The following is a 22,087-nucleotide window of genomic DNA, read 5'->3' on the forward strand; positions in this document are numbered from 1 at the left end:
TCAGTGTCATAGTTCTTATTATTACTATCAACACTTTCATTTTTTTCTGTCATAGTACAGCACAATAAAATATTCAGTAATTTTGCACATACTGACACACTGAAACTGAACTGTGGACTGGAAAGCAGCCCCATTAGACATAATATGTGAGTTGTGCTTATAGTTAAGATGATCAAATACTAAATTAGAGGGTCCACAAATTTTAATAAGCATGTATAAAATATGTAATAATCTTGTACAAAGCTGTAGTGCCAAGGTATTCTTGGGTAAATTACAATAAAATGCAATGATATTTTAATTTAAATTGGGCTTGGAACAAATGTAACACTGAAAAATAAAACTTGTACTTTAGACTGAGTTTCTGTCTTCCAAATTTGACCTTGTTACATCAGATTTCTTAAAATCTTCATTCTCATAAACCCTGAGGCTCTCCTCCCTCTGAGACTTTGTGATTCAAATAACCCCCTGCAGCCTCTAATAGCTTTGACAATATATGGCCTTAGGCATAAGTACTTCTGTTAGTGGGAGGTCTTTTTTGAAAAGCCCCTGAAGCCACCACCTACTCCCCTTAGGCAAAAAGTCTTTAATTAGCTGCTTATCTGATCACTTTTATCTGGGTCTGTTTTTTCAAGTCCTTTAGAGACCCAGAAAGAATTACTTTTACTTAGAGCATCTCCATAGCAACACATGCCTATATTCATCTTTTCTTAGAGTAGGAAGGAAATTGATGAAGAAATGTATACAGGATCTCAACTCTCATTCATTGATTCATTTATTCATCCATCAAAATGCTATTAAGTATAACAATAAATAGCAAGTAATAGCATTTGTATGAAGCACTATTAAGCATTATCTCATTTAATATTGACATCAACTCCAAAAGGTGGATAAAATTATTTCTCTTTTACAGATAGTAAAACTCCTACGGTTTTGAGACAAAAGCAGAATTAGATTTGGACCCAGGCTGCTTGATTTTAAGGCCTGTTTTCTTAATTTACATATTATGCTGTGTAATACTAATCCCTGGGAAATTTATCCTATATCTTTTAAAAATAGGTTGGAAATGTTGGATTAAGTAATACATATGAGAAGTAAAATTTGTAAAACATCCTGTATGTGATATTGCATGTCTGGGAATTTTTTATAGTGTATTTTGTTGATTAAAAAAAAAAAAGGAAAATGACTGAGGTATAATTTGACAAATATGGTTTGTTTAGGAAAATATTGAAAGACAGGAATGATGCAAGAATGATAAAGAGGTAACTTGTAACTCTAAGATTTATACAGATATATACCCAGTCCTTCAACAATTTATTCAACAAGCATTTATTAAGTTCTTACTAAGTACCAGACACTATCCTAGGCACTGGCAGCATAGCTTTGAATAAGAATATAAGATTCTTGCCCTTACATTTTACATTTTAGTAGAAGGAGAAAGAACATATCAACAAATATATTCTCTTCTTTCGGGTAGCGGTAGTTAAAGTAAAGCAGTGGCTGGGGTTAGAAGAGGATGTCTAGAGCATGCTGCTATTTTATACCTGAATGAAATGAATAAAGGAAGGATTGTATAAAAGTCTTGGTGCTTAATAAGTGTATGGACTTTGAGAGGAAGAGCATTCTTGACATATCCAAGCCACAGCAAGAATTCCAGATGTCTGAAACGCAGTAAATGACACCAAAGAGTGATAGGAGATGAGTTTAGAGAGGCAGAACAGAGGCCAAGTCATATGGAGACTTGCAGCCCACAGTGAGTTTGAATTTTCTAAGTGGTGTGGGAATTCATTGAGCTAGGGAGAGATATGACCTTAATCAGTTTCTAAAAAAATCACTGTAATTAGTATAAGGAAGGGTGGAGTAGAAGCATAAGACTGATTAGAAGCCTACTGCATTGGTGGAGGGGAAAGGTAATGGTGATCTAGATAGGAAGACCGTGGTCAAAGAGATGAGAATTGGTATGCATTGGCATACCAATTGGGAAACTATGGAGCACTTAACACACAGAGGAGTCAAGAAGACTTAAAGAGACAACATCCACACTGCATGTCCATAGATGGGTAGGTGTTAGACAGCTGGGAGAAGGACAAACCAAGTGACAGCATGAAAAAAGCATATTAGTTTAGTAGCCTGGGTTAGAATGGGTGATTGGAATGGCAAGGTTCTGGGAAATTATAGTTATGAATAAGCCTGGAGCTGAAGTTTGAGGCTAATAGAATTAATTAAATTTATCTGTACAATGCAGGCAATGGGGAGATTTTGAAGGAGTTTCAGGAAGGAAGTAACATGACATATTATAATTTAGACAGATCATATTGACAGTAATTTGGACAATATAGCACATGGAAAATACACCAGCCACAGGGAGGCCACTGATGCGATTAATGTGGTAATAGAAAAAAAAAAAAAGAAATGAGGGTGAAGTAGTGTAGTGTCAGGGAGGATGGAGACGAAGAGCATCTATAAAGTATTTTCTTTCTTATTTGGATCAGTGTTTCATCAACCACTATTTTCCTTCTATTTTGGAGGTGAAATTTATTTTACATTTCTTCCTCTATCATTTGCATGCTGTTCTTAAATTGTGCAAAACTCTTGGTTTTCTTTTTAAGTGAGCAAAATTCTTTTTGATCAATTTAAACTGAATTTGTATATAACCCCAAAATACAGATTTATAAGAAAATACAACTAAATAACTTTCTGTAAAAATACCTTATTACACTATTTTAAAAAGTTTGTAGGACTCTTTTTGAGTAATTACCCTGGGTTTTGCATTTGGCTTTGGAACTGGCATTAAACTGTAATTCACTTTTTTAATTATTATTACAAAAGATATGTCCTTATATTTCACCACTATAGCCAGAGTAGGACAAATGCCCAAGGAGCGTAGTACCATTGGTACCTAAAATAGCAATAATTATAGCAAAAGGAAATATAATTTATTGATTCCTTGCAATGTTCCAAACAGTATACTAACTTCTTTCTGTGCATTATACTCTCTATATATTTTTCACAGAAACCTTTTGGAAATAATAGCATTGCTGTTTCACAGATAAAGTATCTGTGTTTCAGAGAATTTAAGGAACATGTCCAAAGTCACACAGTATTTAAGGGTTGTAAGGTCACGCGTAGAATCGAGCTGATAGTATTAGTGGTATGAGAATTTTACTTTCAGATCTAAAAATGATAGAAGACTTTATTGACTTGAGAGTAGGTCTATATACTTATTCTTTGTTGCAGTAGTTGTAATGGCAATAACCAGACTAGAACCACATCAAGTATCTTCATTCTGCCAAAGAACATAGACTTTGGCTGCAAATCTGCCAGGATTCAAATCCCAAAATTATCTCTTAGTATGTGATCTTGAGCAAGACAGTTGCTTAATGACTCTATTTCATTTTCTCGGCTGTAGAATGTGGTGAATACTTATTCATATCTCATTGAATTATTGGGAGGCTTAACTGAATTAAATACGTAGTGTTTAGAAGAGTGCCTAGCTTACAGTAGGCTTTATATAAATGTTATTATTGTAACCTCTAATTGTTATCAACATCCTCATTATTTCTCAGATGATGCCATTATTTCTCAAAGGATACATGAAAGGGAAAGTAGCAAATAATTTCAAATAATACTTCAAAAACCTCTATATCTAAGATTGAGCCATTTTTAAAGCAAATTTAGTCAGTGCACTTTTTAGTAATATAACACAAATTTAATGCTATTAGAGAGTTAATTGTATGATTTTAGATATGCCATTGGAAGGTCATCCATTAATGTGGCCTAATTACTTTTTTAAAGTTTTCATGGTATAGAAGAACTTAATTTTCATTGTTCTTATCAATTTAAAAAATAGTATGATTTGATTTTATTTGCAAGTCTAGTATCTATCTAAAATGTTATCTCTGACCTTTTCTCTTCCTTTAAGCTTTTGCATTAGAATTAACTCCCTCTCCTGAACTGTTTTACTTTTAGTGCCCTGTGGTGGAATTTTAACTAAGCGCAAAGGGACTATTTTGTCTCCTGGATACCCTGAGCCTTATGATAACAATCTAAATTGTGTATGGAAGATCACAGTGCCAGAGGGAGCTGGCATTCAAGTAAGAATATTTAAATTTTTCTTCTTTTCATTGTATGTTTGAAGTTAATCTTATCGAAGATGACAGAATGAACATTATTTCTAAATGCTTAGCAAGTGATTTTGACTGACATGCATGGTGGAAATTAATAGAAAGATTTATTAATTTTTTCCTGTGAAAGTAACAGAAAGCAAATTCAGGATGGTATAAGCAATGAAAAAAAATTGTTGCCCTGCATAACATAGAATTTCAAAGTAAAACAATTCAAGAGTCGTTTACTTCAGAAGTTCAGTTGCGTTATTTCTGACCCTAGTTACTTACATCTCTCTGTTCTGTCATCCTCAGTATATTGGCTTTAGTCCTTGGACTTTCTTTTTATGGTCTTGAGGTGACTGCAAAAGCTCTAAGCATAACAGCCTTACATAGCAATGGCCGATAGCAAAAATGGAAGGTTCCTATCTATGTACATTTTCAATGGTTAAAAAAAATTCAAGAAACCTGCCAGGAGATTTTTCCTCCTATCTTATTTGTCAAAATTGCAATCATATCGATTCCTAAACCATACACTGGGCAATAGCCCATGATTTACTTTGATTTAGCTCCAAGAAAACAATATTAAGTGCTTGGAGTAGGTAAGGGAGCTCAGCCTCCTCTGATGTACACATTTCTTGTTTAATTGAACTAAACCACGTCTCTGTTAGCAAGGAAGAGGGCTGGTCTTTTATAGGCAATCAACAGTGGTGTCTATCATGTCATTGTAATTGTGACCATTTTTTTCTTGGAGCACTTTGACCAGTTTCTCTGTTTTACAAAGAGATTGTTTCTGGATGAATTGATGGCATTTTATTCCTGAGTCATTATATACTCTATGGAAGGTAATTATACATTATAAAATATTATATTGTCTAATCTTCATAAAAATAACTTGATTATTTCTCCAATGGAATTATAGGTTTTCCTTTAGAAACCTGAGACATGTAACAGTTGTGGGAAAAGTAGCCAAGACATCATGCATTAAAACTGTAATTTGATAGCATAATTTTTAGTAAAAAAAAAATGAGCTTCTTGAATTTATAATTATTCATAAAATTTTAAAAGTTACTTGACAAGTGTAGGAATAAAACAAACTAGTAAACTAATAAGAAAATATGAAACATGTACATTTTCAGAGTTTTAAGGACATCCGTAGACTGTAGATATATGTTTACATTCTGGTTAGCTGTACTATAAGTTTATGGCCAATTTGTAAAATTTCAATATAACTAATCAATCCTATCTTAGTGTAATACAAAAACAAGGACTGCAGGATTGTCCATGTTCCAGGGTATACAGAGGATCTGAAATGAGACGGTAGCTTTAGAACCTTCACAGAACTTTAACCACACCATCTGGTTGGTTATAAGCTTCTGAAGGTTATCCTAGAGCATCTCTATATTACAACTTATTCATTTCTGTCTCATCTTAAAATAATAGAAACCCTGGCATATTTCATCCTTTATTTTTGACCCACTGCAATGTGGCTTCAGCAACCAATGTTCTAAGCAAGCCCCTGTCATAATGAAGACCTCTTGTCTGTGGTCCCCAATCCCGGGGGGCCACAGAATAGTGCTGGTCTATGGCCTGTTAGAAACTGGGCCACACAGCAGGAGGTAAGCAGTGGGGGAGCAAGTGAAGCTTCAACTGTATTTACAGCCACTTCCCATCGCTTGCATCACCTCCTGAGCTCCACCTCATGTCAGATCAGAGGGGACATTGCTCTCATAGGAGCGCAAACCCTACTGTAAACTGTTCGTGTGAGGCATCTAGGTCGTGCGCCCCTTGTGAGAATCTAATGCTAGATGATCTGAGGTGGAGCTGAGGCGGTGATGCCAGCACTGGGGAGTGGCTGCAAATACAGATTATCATTAGCAGAGAGGTTTGACTGTGCAATAAATGTAATGTGCTTGAATCATCCCGAAACCATCCCCCCACTCCCTGGTCCACAAAAAATTGTCTTCCATGAAACCAGTTGCTGGTGCCAAAAAACCTGGAGACTGATGATGCTCTATGTGATTAAATCCATCATGTTGCTCATCTTCCTTGTTTTGTTATCAGCTGTCTATCCTGCTGATTCTCTCCTCACTCTTAAAACACTTTTTTCCCCTCTTTAGCTCCTATGACACCAATATTTTCTTGGACTTTGTTTAGTTTTCTTTTCAACATCTGTAGTTCCTGCTTCTACATCCCTTGCATCATCGTTTCCTCTTCCAGTTCAACCCATCATTCAAATATCAGTGTTTATAAGATTCTGTGTCCTTTGTTCATCTTACCTTATACCATTCATTCTACCTCCTTGTCTACTTCCAGGACTTCAGCTACTATTATGTGCTGATGATGCCCAGGACCTGAATCATAAGAGACAAACAGAAAATAGTTTTTTGAATGGAAAGCTGAATAAATAATGATTTCCAGACCTAAATGACTAACCCAGACCTCTCACTTAAGCTGCACATCATATATCCAACTGCCCACTGGATATTTTCAGCTAAACTTCTTGGTGGCATGTCAAATTCAACCTGTCTAAAACTGACTGTAAATTTTTCTCAAAATTGTAGATCTTTCCCAGTGTTCTCTGTCTCAAAATGACCCCTCATCCATTAAGTAGCACAAGCCAGAAATCTTGATTTTTCTCCGTCTCCTACTCTCCACAGTGAAATATGTCACATCTGTCTTTCACAAATCTCCCAAACAAGTCTATTTCTCTCTAACCATACTTTTGCCACCCAAGATCAAGTTGTTATAATCCCTGTCCCGAGTTCTCATTCTCCTCCAACCTATTCCCCGTAGGACAAATAGAGTAACCTTTTGAAAATAAATATCTAGTATCACTTTCCTACTTATAATACAATTGTCCCCAATCTCCTTAACTCCTTGACACAATTAATTATGGCTTTGTGCTCCGTTTTCATTTCTTGGCTATCCTATTCACACTATTTTAGTTTTTTCATAAAAGCCTGGCTTTCTCTATTCTCTGGACCTTCATGCATGTTGTTTCCCTGCTGCAACACTTTCCATGATCTCCCTTTGTTTGACTTATTCTTACTCATCATTTCTGTCTCAACTTAAATACGTTTTCTCTGGGAGGCCTTCTATGAACTTGAGACAAAGTTAAGCTTGTTATATGTTCTCATAGCTCTCTGTAATTTCTTTATCATAACACCCATCATATTTTAATGTTACTACCTAATTATCTGTAAGCTCATCGGGACAGTACCAAGTCTGTTCTGGCAGCTAGCACAGTTTCTGGCAGTATATGCAGCATAGTGCCTGGCAATATATACTCAGTAAATGTATTTAGAATGAATCAATGAATACCTTCATACGCAGTAGAATTTTGGCTATTTTAGAGAGTTAACAGGCATGATGAATTAACAAGATGTTTGTAGAAAAACTATGTTGTATGTCACTTGTCTAAGGCAAACATTCTTCAGAAGTGGACGCATATCAATGATACTATAAAATCTTTCACTGAGGAAGTACTTTGTCTAATGATTGCACTTCAGAAAACAAAATTTGAGTGTAGTAGAGCACTTAGGAAACGTATTCCCTGTGAAGTATATTGGACTTTTAATTTTAATTCTAATGGATTACCAAGCACTTTTAAAAAAATAACCTCTCATATGATGCTAATTTTAGGCATATCACTAAATCACAGTAACTTACATACACATACACACATATAATATACACTTACATATACACACATGTAATATATGACTTATATTAAAAACTTCACTGAGTTTACCTAAAAACTACCTGGCCTAGTGCACTAGGTTTAAAGCAATGTTTGATTTATTTTACTCTGTTGGGCTGAGTATGTGTATGAGTAAAGACTTACATGAATAAATCATGTATGGGATGAAATAGTCATTGGTGGAAAGAAGAGAAGAAATATTTGGAATGCTGAAAATATTACAATAATATAATTATTGAGAATGATTGAGCATGAAAAGTTAGTGGGGAGGAGTGTATTCATCCATTTGCCCATTTTAGGAGAATTTATTAAAGCGAGAATCCCAAAGGTACTACATTCAACAGTTGACAATGATAGCTGCCAAGAAAAGGGCAATCTTTATGTAATGAACCATGGGGAAAAATGTTGGTTACTAACTATGTCAATTTATAGCATGATCATCATAAATTTGTGTAATCTTTCAAACAAAATAAAATGGGATTTGAACAGATGCATGTTAGATGCCTAGTTTTAATTATTGGAAATTCATTACCTCATAAAGCTATCTTATTGCCAAGATGGACAACTTCATCTAATGTAAAGTTTTTCTGAATGCTGGATCAAAAGCTACCTCTTTTTAAATCTTTACTTGGGTCCCATTTGGCTTTCTATCATGGTGGGTTCTCAATCATTTGCTTCAGTCTCTTAACAGATCTCATAGCATCACCTGCTAATTCTTCTGACCATTTTGAGCTTCTATAGCCTCTATCTTTTTATTATGCCAAACTACATTTACAATTTACTCAGAATCCTAGTGGCAAATTATATGAGATATCTGTGGCTGCTGTAATAGATTACCATGAACTTTATAGCTACAAACAACATTAAATTATTTTCTCACAATACCAGAGGCCAGAAGTCCAAAATCAGCTTTACTGCACTGCAGTCAAGATGCTGGCAGATTCTCTCCTCCCCATCCCTCAGGCTTTAGAGAATCCTTTCTTTGCTTTTTCCAACCGCCCGTGGTTGCTGCCATTCCTTGGCTTCTGGCCATATCACTCCAATTTCTACCTTTGTGGTCATGTTTCCTTCTCTTCTATCAGCATCAAATCTCCCTCTGCATCTTTTCCCCTATCTCAAGATCCTTAAATTAATCACACCTGAAAGACCCTTTTCCATGTAAGGTACTATTTCGGGGTCCAGGGATTAGGAGCTAATATCTTTGGCAGACATTTTTCAGCCTACTATAAATATGTATCCAAAATTAAACAGATTTTTTTTCTTCCTTCCAGGTAACAGGTTTCCTGTTGATGTCTACATTTTTGTTCTTGCTACCCCTCTACTCTCAATAACTCAGAAAAAAAAGATAAATTATTCTTAGATTTTCCTACTCACTTCCTCCCTTACTTGAATCAGACAAAATTCAGTAACTTCCCTTACAGCAACACATGTGACATATGGTTCCCTCTTTCTACTATTCCCACCTCTAACCCAGTTGAGCTTTTCATTGCTTCTCTATGCCATAAACACTGAAATATTACTGTAGTAGACATTGAAATGTCTTTTCACTTTTATTTTCTTCACCCAGTACAGTGCTGTACTTAGAGCACAGTCCTGATTATGCTCTTTTTCCCACTTCTAAACCTTCAGTGAAAAACTGAAGATATATTTATACCTTATGCCTTAATTATCATACTAGTGTTTAGCTTTTAGGGAGTCTCTCTCTCTCTCTTTCTTAGCTAAGATTTCTTGAGTCCTTACATGCTGAGCACTATTCTAAACTCTTTATACATATTAACTAATTTAATTTTTACAACAAATCTATGAATTAGATAATTTTATTACAGTTATTTATATAAGTAATCTGAGGCACAGAGAAATTAACAACTTCCCTAGGGTTACATGCCAGTGAGTAGAGGGAGCCAGGAAGTTGCAAATCCGGGCACTCTAAAATCTGTGGTATTTATGCACTAAACTTGATTTTTTCTAACTTTTCTATGCTTTTACTAACTTTGTATGCATATTTGCTCTTATGTAAATACCCTCCACTGTGGCTAAATTGGATTACTAATGGTTCACTAAATCTAGCTCGTGGTTTGCCTTCTCTACATTTTCACACAGTCAATAATTTCCTTTAGTGGAAAACCTCTCAGAATCTTAAGCCTAGCTAACCTAAATGTCAATTCCTGCATGAATCTGTATTTTTTTTTTTTTAGCTGAATGCAACCTTTTCTTCCCTTGAATTGAAGGAAAGGAAAATTCAGATATGAACAGGGAATTGATCATTGTTTAAGGAGGTGGTGGTATATTTTACAGTCATAGAGTTTTACTTCTGGTCTTCTTCCTGTCCTGGAACATTGCCATTGGGTCTAATGCCAATCACACAGGCAGGGTATCTATTGCCATGTGGCACTCACTGCTAGAAAAGAGGCACCAGAGTTCACTTACATGGAAGAATAATGATGGACTATTTTGCATATAAGAAATTTTTAATGAATGAAATTATCATAACTAGTGAATGAGCATATTGCCTGTATTTATAACAGACTTTAGCTAAAAATAAAGTAAATTTATTTTAATAAAATTATTCCTTTCTCTCCTCCAAAACTATAAAATATTTAATAAACCAAGAGCAAAATAGATAATGCCCACAGTTGTGAGGGTCCCGTGAGTTCTTGCAAAAGCTCAAGCTGTGCTAAGTGATGTACAACAAAGTAACACATGCCTGTTTCTTTAAATAAAATTTAATAGACGTGAAAGAACTCAACCCCAGCATTTTCCTTTTCAACTTGAGGGACCTTCTGGGTGATTTAGCTATTATAACTCCATTCATAAAAATAATTTTTAAAAAATGCATTTGATCAGTTACAAAGTATCACGTTTGCTATCCATATTGAGACCTATTAAAATGTGCATGGGGATAATAATGTTAAAAAATTTTTAAATAAAAGGAAGAGAAGAAATTGAACAAAGTTTATGCAAGGAAAGGAAAAATAAAATGTATCCAGGAATAAATGTAGTTTAAAAAATGTGTATGATAATTTCCTATATACTGGTGGACCACAAATCTGGTTATTTCCTAATGGCTAAAAGCAAATGAGAAAACTCAATCAGTGACAAGAATTTAACACTCTAAAACATAAATGTTAACCAATTGCTTGGAACATGGATCGAGATTCTTGGCACTGAGTCATTAGGTTAACTCAAAGCTTTAATAAAGAGAATGTTCTGAGATAGTGACAGACATTCTACATGTCATACACTTAGTGGGTGCTCCATAAGGCTTTTCTTATAAAAATAAGCTCATGTAGGCCAGTACTGTAATGGCAAAGATAAGCTCTATGAAAAATATTTCTATTAAGGCCCACAAAGATGGGATCCAGGATTTGAGCTCTCTTTTCTAGGGGGGACTTATACACTGCAATATACACACATATATGTGATTAAAAATGTGTATATTCTTACCAGTAATTATTTTTTCACAGGTGCAAGTTGTTAGTTTTGCTACAGAACATAATTGGGATTCTCTGGACTTTTATGATGGGGGAGACAACAATGCTCCAAGACTTGGAAGCTATTCAGGTAAATGAGAGAGCTGAGCTTAATTAAAATACAGATATAATTAAGAAAATGAAGATATATTTCTAGAGACTTACCTAAAACTCTGATTTGGTGGTTTTAATTTGGTTTTTTACAAACTATACACAATGAAGTCAATTGCAAGATTAGAAGTTTGAAAGGCTTTAAAAGGTAATGTCAAAATTTACTATTTAAAACCTTATTATATTCTTACCATATTTGTGTAATTATTTATTGATGCTTTTAACTTAGCAGTAATATTTTCAGCTGAGTTGTAGTTCAGGAATAGTATATGTGCCCTTTTTCTTAAAAAAGAAGATGAATTTTAATAGTTAATAATTAGACTGTGCTTGGTAATTATGATATGTGTACTTAACAGAATGCCATGTAGTTTTTAAAATAATCATAGAGACTGTGTATAACAACATGGTAAATCCTACAAGGTACTATTAAGTAAGAATAAAGAGAATACAATATTACTTCTACGAAATAAATAAAATGCTATAAAATTAATATATGTCTATGTAACTAGACCAGATGGAAACCCAAAATAAAATATTCTGATTTTTTTAGGAAAGATATTGGCTTATTTTTTAAATGTTAGATTTGTTAAGGTTTTTTTTTTTTTTTTTTTTTTTTTTTTTTGAGACAGAGTCTCGCTTTGTTGCCCGGGCTAGAATGAGTGCCGTGGCGTCAGCCTAGCTCACAGCAACCTCAAACTCCTGGGCTTAAGAGATCCTACTGCCTCAGCCTCCCGAGTGGCTGGGACTACAGGCATGCGCCGCCATGCCCGGCTAATTTTTTCTATATATATTTTAGTTGGCCAGATAATTTCTTTCTATTTTTAGTAGAGACGGGGTCTCGCTCTTGCTCAGGCTGGTCTTGAACTCCTGACCTGGAGCGATCCACCCGCCTCGGCCTCCCAGAGTGCTAGGATTACAGGTGTGAGCCACCGCGCCCGGCCCATTTGTTAAGGTTTTAAAGGTAATTTACACAATAATCTGAAAGCTTCTTTCAGCCTATAGAAATTGAAATCATGAGTTTCCATTAATTTTTACTATTATACTTTTTAAAATCTAGAAATAAACATAACTGAACTATTAGCTCATACCTTTCATGTATACTGAAAATGTTGGAATGACATTAAGATTTTAAGAGATTTTTAAATGGAATATGATAACCAATTATTCAGCATCACCAATGAGGAATGGAAAGACATATCTAGAGCAGGAGTGATTTGACTGAGACATAAACAACATTTAGATAGACAACTTTCCTAGAAAAATCTCATGAAATTTTGAATACACTTTTATTGAGGGTAGATTAGGTGTAGTACTTTCTTAGTAGTAATATAATGATAAAGGTGATAAATAACAGCTATTGATTACTGAGTGCTAGCTCTGTGTCAGGCTTGTCATAAATTTCCTCATTAGATCTTTTTAGTAATCCTGGTAGATGATTGAAGCTTAGAGCTATTAAGTTCCCTGAGGTTGTAAAAGTAATGTTAGAATGGTATTGGGCCCCAGCTGGTGTGACTCCAGGAGGCACAGCTGTTAATCACTAAGATTCTCTAAGGGATATAAGGCAGGTAGAGTGACCTTTTGAGTTTCTGTTTACCCCTTTCTTTACTCCTGTGCTTGCAGTAAGCATGCTATGGATAGAAAGTGAGCCTGGTGGGCGGGTGGGGTGGAAAAAGCAATTGTATTCCGTAATAAATTCATCCTGTTATTTCATGGAAGGCATCAGGGGTAAGAGCCACAAAACTGTAAGCAAGTGTAAAGTAACTAGTTACCTATAAAGAAATGTTTGTGATGCTATCAACTCATATGTTTGTTGAACGTTAGCTTAACACCCACAGAATTGACAGTTAATAACTGTTTTTTCGTGCTTGCTATTTGAAACTGCTAGAGTTGGAGTATTAAAGATCTTAAACTATTTTCTCAGTATTACTCAAGGTGTAATTGGTTCATGTAGATATTTTGTATTTTCACACTCAATAGTTGAATAAAGTAAACCTGATTTCCCTCAGAAGTTCATAAAAACATCATTATAATTCATTTGCTGAGAGACAAGGTTAACAATAGTTTGTATTTGGGATTTTTTTTTGAAAGCTAACTACCACACCTTGATTAATACATAGTTTTACTGGTAATCTATTGACTGATTAGTAGTTAACTTACTTAGTTTTACAATAATGTTTATAATGTCGTCATTGACCTGCCTTCTCAATTATCATTTCAGGAACAACAATACCCCATCTTTTGAATAGTACATCTAATAATCTATATCTAAATTTTCAATCAGACATCAGCGTTTCTGCTGCAGGATTTCATCTTGAATATACAGGTAAAAATAATATAATGTGCTATTCAGGAAATTTAAGAACAAGTTTTATTTTAATTTTAAAAGTATTACTTTAATTACAAATTATACAAAGTTTTAATGATTTCACTAGAATTTATAAGTATTTCTCCCTTTATTGTAGTAAGAAACTTAACATGAGATCCCCTCTCTTAACACATTTTTAGATGTGTAATATAGAATTTATTATAAACCCTATGTTATACAGATCTCTAGAACTTCTTCATAGTGCCTAACTGAAATTTTATACCTGTTGGATAGCAACTTTCCACTTCCCTTTCTCCCCTGTCCCTAGCAACCACCATTCTACTCTGTTTCTATGAGATTAACTATTTTAGATATGTCATGTAAGTGGCATCATGCAGTATTTCTTTATTCTGAAGTATTTTATTCTTTTTCATCCTGTTGTAAATAAGATTGTTTCCTTAATTTTCTTTTGGAATAGTTCATTTTTAGTATATAGAAACATAATTCACTTTTGTATGTTAATTTTGCATCCTATAACTTTACTGATTCATTTATTAATTCTAACAGTTTTCCTGTAGACTCTTTTAAAAAATTTTTTATTAATCAATAATTGTACATATTTCTGGGGTACATGTTATATTTTGATACATGTGTATAATACATAATGGTCAAATTATGGTAATTGGGATACCCATCACCTCAAACATTTGTCATTTCTTTGTGCTGGGAACATTACAAATCCATCTTCTAGCTATTTGGATATATACAATAAATTATTCATGACTATAATCACCCTACTTATTGCACATTAGGATTTATTTGTTCTAGCTAACTGTATTTTTGTACCTATTACTCAATTTCTCTTTATTGCCACCTCCCAGTACCCTTCCCTTCCTCTGGTAACCATCATTCTACTCTCTACCTTCATGATATCAACTTTTTTAGATCACATATATGAGGGAAAATTTGCAATATTTGTCTTTCTGTGTCTGTCTTATTTTATTTAACAATAATCTCTAGTTCCATTCATGTTGCCACAAATGACAGGATTTTATTCTTTTTGTGGCTGAATTATATTCCCTTGTGTATATACACAATATTTTTTTTATGCATTCACCATTGATAGGTACTCAGGTTGATTCCCTGTCTTGGCTATTGTGGATAGTGCAGCAATAAACATGTGAATGCATATATTGCTTCGATATAACGATTTCCTTTCTTTTGTATATATACTCATCATTAGGCTTGCTGAATCACATGGTAGTTCTGTTTTTAGTTTTTTGAAGAACCTCCATATTGTTTTCCATAATGGCTATACTAATTTACATTCCCACCAACAATGTTTAAGAGTTTCACTTTATCTACATTCTTGCCAGCATCTGTTATTTTTTTGTCTTAATTTTTGATAATAGCCATTTTTACCTGGGATGAGATGATATCTTATTGTGGTTCTGTGGAATCTTTAGGGTTTCCTATATATAAGATTATATCATCTGCAAACAGGGACAATTTTATTTCTTCCTTTCTGATTTGGATGTGTTTTATTTCTGTTTCTTGCTTAATTGCTCTGGCTAGTACCTCCAGGGCTGTGTTGAATAAAAGTGGAGAAAGTGGGCATCCTTGCCTTGTTCCTAATCTTAGAGGATAAGATTATAGTTTTTCACCATTGAGTATAATGTTAACTATTAACTTTTCATATATAGCTTTTATTATGGTTAAGATAAATTCCTTCTATACATAGTTTGTTGAGAATTTTTAATAATAAAAGCGTATTGAATTTTGTCAAATATATTCTTTTGCATCGATTGATAGGATCATGTGATTTTTTTTTCCCTTCATTCTTTTAATGCAACATATCACATTTATTGATTTTTTTTTTTGACATAGTCTCACTCTGTCGCCTTGGGTAGAGTGCAGTGGCATCATCATAGCTCACTGAAACCTCAAACTGCGCAGCTCAAGGGATCCTCCTGCCTCAGCCTCCCAAATAGCTGGGACTATAGGCATGTATCACAAAACCCAGCTAATTTTTCCATTTTTAGTAGAGATGGGGTCTCACTCTTGCTCAGGCTGATTTTGAACTCCTGAGCTTAAGCAATGCTTCTGCCTCAGCCTCTCAGAGTGCTAGGATTACAGGTGTGAACCACTGTGCCCGGCCTGATTTATTTAACTATCCTTGCCTCCCAGGAATAAACCCCACTCAGTCATGGTATATGATTTTTTAAATATGCTGTTAGATTTGGTTTGCTAGTATTCTGTTGAGGATTTTTGCCCCATGTTCAGCAGTGATATTGAACTGTAATTTTCATTTCTTGTGCTATGTCCTGCTTTGGTACCAAGGTAACATTGATCTGAATAAATGAGTTTGGAAGTATTCCCTCCTCTTCAATTCTTTGGAAGAGTTTGAGAAGAATTTCTGTGAACTCTTCTTTAAATGTTTATTAGAATTTACCAGTAAAGCCATCTCATTCTGGGCTTTTCTTTTTGGGGACAGTTTTGATTACTTATTCAATCTTTTTACTAGTTATTGCTCTGTTTAGATTTATTGTTTCTATGACTTTACAGTTAAGTCTTGGTAATTTTTATACTTTTAGAAATTTTTTCCATCTTTTCTAGGTTATCTGATTTTTCAGTGTGTAATTGGCCATGGTAGTCACTTATGATTCTTTTTGTTTCTGTGGCATCAATTACAATGTCTCCTCTTTCATTACAAGCATTTCAAACTGTGGAAAACAGTAACTAAATCTTGTAGCATTTTGGAACTGGAATTGGAGTAAGTGACTACACTTGTTGGCTTAGAAATAAACATTAATCTCCCAATTTCCTACAAGGCTTTTATTCACAAAAACAGATTAGTCCCCCTAGTTAAATACATATATAAGACATAATGTTGTTTCATATATAAAATTAACACAGTGTAATCAGGTGATTATTTGGATAATTATGGGTTTACTTGCTCTCAGAATATAGGCTCCAGGAAGACAGGATCTGACATAGCAGCTTACCATGTCCATTTAGGTTGTCATTATGTCTCTAGCACTGAATCTAGTCCCTGAAAGTTATTAAGCATTCAAAAAACATTTGTTGGCTGAATAAATGAATTAATGGACACAATACCTAGAAGTGAAATATAAACATGTATAATGTTGGTATGTGTCATTAACATCAGTATACCTACAGTGATGCTAGTATTCAAATGGGGTTTAGAACCTAGGTCTGTACACATTTTATAATTTTGGTTGCCTCTGCTTCCTGAAGGTACCCCACTAAGTATTATCTCCTCAACCTCACCTTGTTCAGGTCACTCAGTCCATCACTGAAACATTGTTACCTACACTGGAAGTTTTGATAGAAGAGAAACTCCCAGCAAAGAACAGAGGCTTCAGTGATAGGTGTGTGCTAAATAAGTACCAGTTAATTGACTTTTTTTTTTTTTACAGTTTTTTTTTTATAATAAAGTTTACTTTTCAGTTATTGCTTACCTCAGATACAGTGAAGGTATTATAATGTAAATACATGACAAATCCATAAAAGAAGACTTATGCATTCATTCTGTATTCAATCAATAAATATTTTGAACACCTACTATATGTCAGATACTATGCTCAACACAGGAAATTTGAAGATAAATATGTCACAGTATCTTTCTTTGAAGAGATGACAGTCTAGTAGAAGAGGCAGAAAGATAAAGCAATAATACAGTGCTGTGAATACAATAATAGAGATATTTGTGGTAGAGTACACAAAAGCAGTAAGTATTCAGATCTATTTATGAAATTCAGGGAATACTTCAAACAGGAGGTGACACTTGGGTTGAGTCTCAAAAAATAAGCAGGAGCATTTCACTTAGGCAAGAAGGAGTGTGTATTTTCAGCAGAGGAAACTTTATGTTCAGGCAGAGCTATGAAATATGGCACATTAGGAGAACTGCAACTATTTCACTAGGGCTGGTGCATAAGGTTTGAGGGAACAGCAGGAACTAAAGCTGCTGATATAGGCATGACTGCTCCTGAAAGGCACAGAATGTCAGAATCAGAAACTGGACTTCATCTTAGGTTATGCAGTTCAAAAGTAGCATATGTTTTGATAGTTATTCATGATACGGACCATTAAGTTATCATAATCCCAAGTAAATCAAAGAAACTTTTTTATGCCTCTTGTGTACAAAGTTGCATTTCTAAAACATATTAGATTCATTTGTATAAGATAAATCATATATACAGAATAATTAAAATTTAATGGGTTTATTTATAAAATTATCTGTAACATTTTTCAAATTTTTTGTTAGACATTCTTATTTTTAATAAATGAGGGAAATTGAACTATATCTTAATTAACAAATAATAGGAGTTAATAACACATAGTAGCTTGGCCTATTAGAATAGAATTGTGAGTCTGCTCTTCTTACTCTGTTGCCGGGGCTAGAGTGCCATGGTGTCAGCCTAGCTCACAGCAACCTCAAACTCCTGGGCTCAGATGATTCTTCTGCCTCAGCCTCCCGAGTAGCTGGGACTACAGGCATGTGCCACCATGCCCGGCTAATTTTATATTTATATATATATATGTACATTTTTAGTTGTCCAGCTAATTTCTTTCTACTTTTAGTAGAGACGGGGTCTCGCTCTTGCGCAGGCTGGTCTCGAACTCCTAAGCTCAAATGATCCACCTGCCTAGGCCTCCCAGAGTGCTAGGATTACAGGTGTGAGCCACCGCGCCCTTCTTGACTACTATTCTTAAGGGAAAACAATGATTAGTGGTTTTAAATCTTTTCATAATTTTAAGTCTTGGAAACCACTATATTTGATAGAAAAGGCAAGGTAGAATTTAAGCATTTTTAATCATGATCTTTCATTTAGACAATAAAATTGAATGTCTAACTATGTGGAAGACACATTAGTTAGAACTGTATGGGAATTGGAAGATGAACGAGATAAATCTTTTCCCTAATTGAGTGAAAACTTTATTACATGGAATATGTTTTTTCCTATACTATATTTGTGACTGTTTATGCAATTATGTTACAACTAGTTGTTTCTATAAAATGAGAAATCAAGGAATGCCAATATTCTCTAAATTAATTATCTGAATCAAACTAGAAAATGTGAGAAAGAATTTATCATTGGTAATGAATAGATATAAGAACAAATGAGGCATTGATGTGTTTTACACGAAGTTGCTTTAAGCAGTAAGACTACTAACTCTCCTAATGGTCTAGAGGCTACTCAAAGGGAATGGCATTAAATTTGTTAACTTTGAATTCACGTGATCTAAAGTACATTTCCTCAAAGTGGTACTTGGGTTCAAGATGATCCCCAGATACTTCTTAAGGATCATAGATATCTAGAGTTCTTTACCTAAGAGAAAAACAAACAAATAAATAAAAATCTAAGGTATCATATTTATTCAATCTAAGGACAGTGTCAACTGTATTTTTCAAAAACCACTAGGTGCCAACCTATTAGAAGATGATGAGATGATCAGCAGAATTTTTAAGCATTGTGTTAATGGGCCTTAACTAAGATGTTATCAAAACATTTGCTGAATGCTCTCTTTTAATTGGAACAAAATTGTTATAAACCTTCCTGCATTAAAGTAAATAATTAAAAATACCAGTACTACAAAAATCTTGTAAAGGTATATTTGATAAAATAATATATTACATATTATTTTATATTATTTGATAAAATAATATATATGAATTATAATTAATATATAAAATAATTTTATCAAATCACAACTTAGCTGAAGTTAAAGTATTTTCCAGATAGATAAAGACTTTTTTCTTTTTGAAGAAATTAAATAAATGGCTCAGTAAATGGTATACTTGGTAACATTGTCACATAATAGTACAGCTGCATGTGTTGTTTTTAAACAAAATCAGTGACTATAAATTGCAATCAGGACTCTAAATAGAAAAATCAAAGAATAGAGAGAAACAGAGAAGAAAAAGAAAGTTATAGGGTATAGAAAAGGAAGGTAAGGAGGATAGAGGGAACAATAAAGAGAAATGAGAAGAGAAAATGATACATTTAGTTAACAGTAGTGAAATCAGTGCCGGAGGATGCCTAATGTTCTTTCAATTAATTAAAAAGATTTTGCAATATTCTTCATGTTTTCAAATCTATCATCTAATCAATAAGGACTTTAACATAGTATTTGTAAAATATTGAGTTTAAGTGCAGAAGAATGGTAAGAGGTTGAAAAAGAAAATTTAAAAATTCAGTACAGCTTTACAGAATTCAAGTGACTAATGAATTCTGCTCTGGTCTTTAAGGACAAAGTTATAAAATAAGCTATGACAGCATTTTTGGCTGCTTTGTTAATAACAGATTGACTAGCAGTAAAATGTGTTTGGTGATCAAGTGCTACACAGAGCAGCTGTGGTTTGGGACAATATCCAGCAGAGCAATCAGAAAGGCTGACTGTTCACTCAGTGCACACTCGGGAATATTACTTCCAGAAACTCCAGAGAGTACAGTGCCCTCTACCCAAGCACCATGGATTTTTTTTCCAAATAATCCATTTTGTTTATGGAAAAGGTATCTTAAATTCTGTCAAGTTTCAAAAAGGTAGGCTTCTTTAGTGGAGAAACATCTATTTTTGTGGTAATTCAGGAATCTGTCCATTTGTGGAGGCAGATTATATTAATATTAACCAGACATAGAAATTTTAAAGAATTTGTTCATATATTTAGAAGCCCCTCAAATTACTGGCTGAAATGTATAGCCTCTGTAAGAGAAAACTGTGTTTTCTAATGAGTATAAACAAGGACCATAAGAATTTTTTTTTAAACCCTAAGTTTAGATACTTAGAAAAAGCAAAATACTTAAGCAATTGGGGACTAGGGAAAATAATAGTGTTTGAGTGGTGTGTGTGTATCCATGTGTGTAAGCAAGGTAGGTATATTAACTTATAAACTTTTATTTTTAATCAAGGAGACACCTATTTCACTACGCATCTTTGGTAGTTCGTTTGTGACAGCCTGCGAGATAAATGTTCTGCCCACTGGGTAACATAAGGGAGGAATCATAATGGGTAAATAACAATCTATAATCACACTATAAATACCAGCAACAGATGCAGAAGATTTTAAGGTTTTATATAAAAAAGGATAGATTTTTTTTTTTCATTCAAGAACACAGACTCTTACTATATTTCTAAAAGAGTATTTTAAGTAGTAATGGTTTCAGGAAACATGGCAGGTGTTCTTCTTTCTTGGTAAATGGAAATTTGGCTGAGATTCCTCCCAGCAAGCCAGTGTTTTCTCCATCTGATTTTCCTACTCACTGATGAGGTTTAAAAAGAAAGAAAAAAAAATCTAGATTATTTGATCACACAGTTACTACACAAGTACACTCTGTTTTTTATTTACTTAAAAGGTAAATGATGGCAAATAGATTGCTTTTTATCACTATAGTGATCCTTTCCCCCTTGAACTTGAGATAATGACATTTTAACTCTGGAATACTTGACCCTTAATAGTACGATTATTATTATCATTATTTATATCAGACAAACCTGCTGTTACTTCTGCTCAATCCTTTCTATAGCTTCGTCTTGTTAATATTTCTAAACAGTGGATCATTTCATACCATTGCCTTCTTATCTACTAAATAAAGGCAACATTGTTTAGCCTCTTACTCCAACAATAATTTCTTGTGTCATTTTTCACATGTGTATTTTGCAATATTCTTCACCTAATCAAATGAAGTAATTATTTGTTTCTTACAGGTATCATGCCTTTCCTATCTCTACTCCTTTCAGCATTCATTTCCTCTGCTAACATGCTCTACTTCTCTTCTTCTTTTTCTAGCTGTAAGACTCTTAACTCTTATTTCTACCCTAAATCTTAACTTCAGTGACTAAATCAGCCCCGCCCAGGAGTTTCTTCCTTTTCTGAATTCTGATATCACTTCCTTTTCACTCTTCTCAATACCTATGTATTCATTCATTCAACAAATATTTACTGAACACTTGTGTATTAGGCATTATTTATATAAGTAAACAAAAGAGACAATATACTTTTGCCACCATGGGGCTTATAGTCGATCAGGTGAAGACAGACAAAAAATAAAAATATAATAATGATGTAATCTGTATATTTCAGAAAGTGATGTCATAAAAAATATAGGTGGAGAGTTGAGGTATCAGGAATGTTAGAGCTGGAGAGAGATGTTACGATGGTCAGGATGGACCTTATAGAGAAGGTGACATTTGAGCAAAGAATGGAAGGTGATGCAGCAATAAGCCTTGCTGATAAGTGAGGAGAGTGTATTATGGAACAGCCAGAGTAAATACTGTAAAACAGAAGTATGAAGAGAAAGTAAAGTAGTAGAAAATGAGGTGAGAAATGGAAGGGTAAATGGGGTCTTACAAGCCTTTTTAAGGAGTTTATTTT

The 22,087-nt window shown here is 34.0% G+C and overlaps 1 protein-coding gene across 3 annotated transcripts in view; it reads left to right on the forward strand.

Moving 5' to 3' along the window:
• Positions 1-22,087, forward strand: part of CSMD3 (CUB and Sushi multiple domains 3) — a 1,082,068-nt gene that overhangs the window by 936,846 nt on the left and 123,135 nt on the right. For all 3 annotated transcript variants that reach the window (XM_045561854.1, XM_045561855.1, XM_045561856.1), the window contains 3 exons: positions 3,967-4,091; positions 11,268-11,364; positions 13,603-13,707. In XM_045561854.1, coding sequence (XP_045417810.1) covers positions 3,967-4,091; positions 11,268-11,364; positions 13,603-13,707 — 327 coding nt within the window. The remainder of the gene's footprint in view (positions 1-3,966; positions 4,092-11,267; positions 11,365-13,602; positions 13,708-22,087) is intronic.

This window comes from Lemur catta, chromosome 9 (assembly GCF_020740605.2).
Source record: "Lemur catta isolate mLemCat1 chromosome 9, mLemCat1.pri, whole genome shotgun sequence".
Taxonomy (NCBI): Eukaryota; Metazoa; Chordata; class Mammalia; order Primates; family Lemuridae; genus Lemur; species Lemur catta.